Source organism: Scylla paramamosain, chromosome 38 (genome assembly GCF_035594125.1).
Source record: "Scylla paramamosain isolate STU-SP2022 chromosome 38, ASM3559412v1, whole genome shotgun sequence".
Lineage (NCBI taxonomy): Eukaryota > Metazoa > Arthropoda > Malacostraca > Decapoda > Portunidae > Scylla > Scylla paramamosain.
The window spans coordinates 7,968,735-7,971,750 of record NC_087188.1 but is presented as its reverse complement, the minus strand read 5'-3'; the positions used below and the strand labels follow the sequence as shown (position 1 = coordinate 7,971,750).

General features: G+C 56.7%; 1 protein-coding gene across 2 annotated transcripts in view; it reads left to right on the top strand.

Annotated features, from left to right (window-relative positions):
- The first annotated feature begins 695 nt into the window (after window positions 1–695).
- The window catches only part of LOC135091703 (transcription factor AP-2-epsilon-like), a 161,984-nt gene continuing 159,663 nt past the window's right edge, over window positions 696–3,016 (top strand). For both annotated transcript variants that reach the window (XM_063989599.1, XM_063989598.1), the window contains exon 1: window positions 696–1,363. In XM_063989599.1, the coding sequence (XP_063845669.1) occupies window positions 1,121–1,363 (243 nt within the window). In that variant the 5' untranslated portion in view covers window positions 696–1,120. The remainder of the gene's footprint in view (window positions 1,364–3,016) is intronic.

Sequence of the window (3,016 nt, the reverse complement as noted above, 5' to 3'; positions counted from 1 at the left end):
GGGATTGCCACCTGTCGCCAGCTGCCCTCCGCCCCTCAACCACCCGTCCCACAGCTGGTGTCCCTGCCACACGCATCTTATCGAGCCTCAAACTGACCAGGACTCAGGGCTGCGTGGCACAGGACACAGAGGCTAGGAGGGGAAACCCAGAAAGCATCCCCTCAAAGCATTAAAAACTAAATACTCGCAAAAAGTTCCCCTCATCGAAGTTTTCCCAGTGATGGAGAGTCGCCGAGTGTCTCAGACCTTGGACAATAAAGACTGCACCTATTTATCTCGACGCTGCCGTAAGATACATCGGCGAGGACGTCCTCTGACTGCTTCGAGAGGGCGAGATCGAACCCAGGAGGGGCGGCGGGATCTGGTGACATGCGGCAGACGAGTCCTGACTACAGGTGGGCCGGGGGGGGACCCTCAACAATGTCCACTCGCTTCGTATTTTCTTACAATGCTTCGCCTCCGTCCCGTCCCGCGCAGCGCCTTAGTGCAGGAGTAACTAAGGCACAGAGTCGCGCGGCCCTGAGGCAGGTGGTCGGGCTGAATATGGAGATGGGGTGGGCATGCGGGTATCTCGTCCCTTCAGGTAGATAATGGCAGGTGAGCAGTTCCCCCCTGGTCTACCTGCTCCCCCATCCCCTCCTTCTCCTCCTCCTCCTTCTCCTCCTCCTCCTCTCTTGGCGTCACTCAAGCATAAGACTCCTGGGGCTGGCAGTCGCATTCCCTCAGGCTACCCAGACGCCACCCTCTGTCCTTGCTCCTCGCCTCCTGACTCCTTTCCCAACACTGGTGCTTCCTGAGGGTGCTGCGGTGCTTCCCTGGTGTTGTGTTGATCACGGCGTGCTAGTGTGCGGCTCCGCCAGTGCCAACGTGGCCCAGAGGAAAAGAAACGACGAAAAGTGCACAGGACAACGTGTGAGATCCTCAAGGTTAAGGACAAAGCAACGAGCCGATCAGCGTGTGAAGATAAACTGCGATTCGTGACTGAACAATGCTTTATTCCGAGGCGTTTTGAGGCAGCGAGTGATGCTGTGAGGCGACCACCGGACACACTCCCCAGCAGCCAAGCCCCTGATACACAGTGTCTTCTCGCCGTGCCCTTCACCTGACAATTCACTCCAGCATGGCCATGTCACCCCTCAACGTGGGGAGCCCCTCGGAGGCCCTCAAGCGCAAGTCACCAGATGACACAGAAGGGGTGGTGCTGTCCCTACGCAAGAACCACGTGACGAGCCCTCCGTCCCTCACCTCCTCCAACAACACCCAGGTCTTCTCAGTCATCGATGGCCAGATCATGCAGGACGACGTGTGTGACGACGTGGTGGACGATGTGGTGGACGACGTGGCTGACGACCCTGATGACGAGGTAAGTCAACACTGAGTGAGGCTGGTGACGCTGCCTCGCCCGCGCCGTGTGCCATGTGCTGCGGCCACGTGTTGCGTCCTGGCGAGGCACACACGACGCAGTTTGTGGTGACATGAGGAGTAAGAGTTTGAGAGCCAAAGCGAGGCGCCGATCGAGCCTCACGCGTGTAAATAAACAAGCTTCCAACCTGCGCCTCACCACACACCCGCGCCAAACGATGCTTGGGGCGCCACACGCGACCCTCTCCTTACCTTTCTCGTCCCTACTGGGCTGAATATCTCGCCTGCCATTCTATTTCTGGCCTGAAGGCGCCGTGGTCCCTTCTCACGCACCTATATTTAGCAGAGTAGCGGCGTGTGGGGGTGGGATACTGGGATACAGGGATCAGCTGGTGGCCGTGGGGTGCGCGTCGACGCGTTCCCCTGAGGCGGGTCTTTGTGTCCGACGTGGTTTTCGGGAATGGCCTCAAGGATCGTCTCGTGCCCGCTGGATTACCTCCCTAAGTGACGGTGGCCCGCTATGCCCTGCAGGCGAGGAGCGACAGGGAAATAGGAGGAGGCCAACACGGTGCTGGAGCTTTGCCACACACACACACACACACACACACACACACACACACACACACACACACACACACACACACACACACGTTTCCCGTTGCCGTGGGTGTTGACGCAGTTTTGCATGATTGAACGCGACCCCTCACACGTGGTAGGGAAGGCGGAGGTCACGGGCGGTGTTTAGACAAGCGAATTCCCGAACGTGGAGGAGAAGGAGAAGAGGAAGGAGGGATCAGCTGGACGCCTGAAGGAGTTACGGATGGTGCCATCACGCCGCCGCAGCCACGCCGTGTCAACATACACGTTCACGACTTGACCAAGCCCTCTCCTTCCCTCCCTTGTGCCTGTGTTGGTTTTGTGGCATGTGGGCCCGGTGGGGGGGATGGGGAGGGCAGACAGCCACTCCACACAAGTAGACACTCTCCATTCCACCTGAGAACACGGTCACTCCACACACACACACACACACACACACACACACACACACACACACACACACACACACACACACACACACAGGGAAAACCAAACACTTAGTAGCTTACACATGCATAAAATAACTATCTCTCACACACACACACACACACACACACACACACACACACACACACACACACACACACACACACACACACACACATACACACACACACACACATACACACAACCTTCCACACTTAAAAGAGAGAGAGAGAGAAAAAAAAATATAACCTAACCCAAGAAACGGAAAGACCCACACACACACACACACACACACACACACACACACACACACACACACACACACACACACACACATAAAGACAGACAGGCAGGACAGGCGTTACAGATGAATAGGCCTCACGAGGACAGACAGAGCGACAGACAAACGGAGATACAGACGCTAGGAGAACCCATTAGAGCCCATATAGCAGCTCCCTCTAATGCACCATTGTTCTAAGAGATGGTGTCGCGGCGCTGTCAGGGAACCGCGAGGATGCACAAGAGAAGGTGTCCAGTACAGTAAGTCCCTCAGAATATAACAAAGAGGGGGGCGACTTCTCCTAGCCTTAGTACGGGAGTCTCAGCCTTGTGTCAGGAGGGGGTGGTGGCC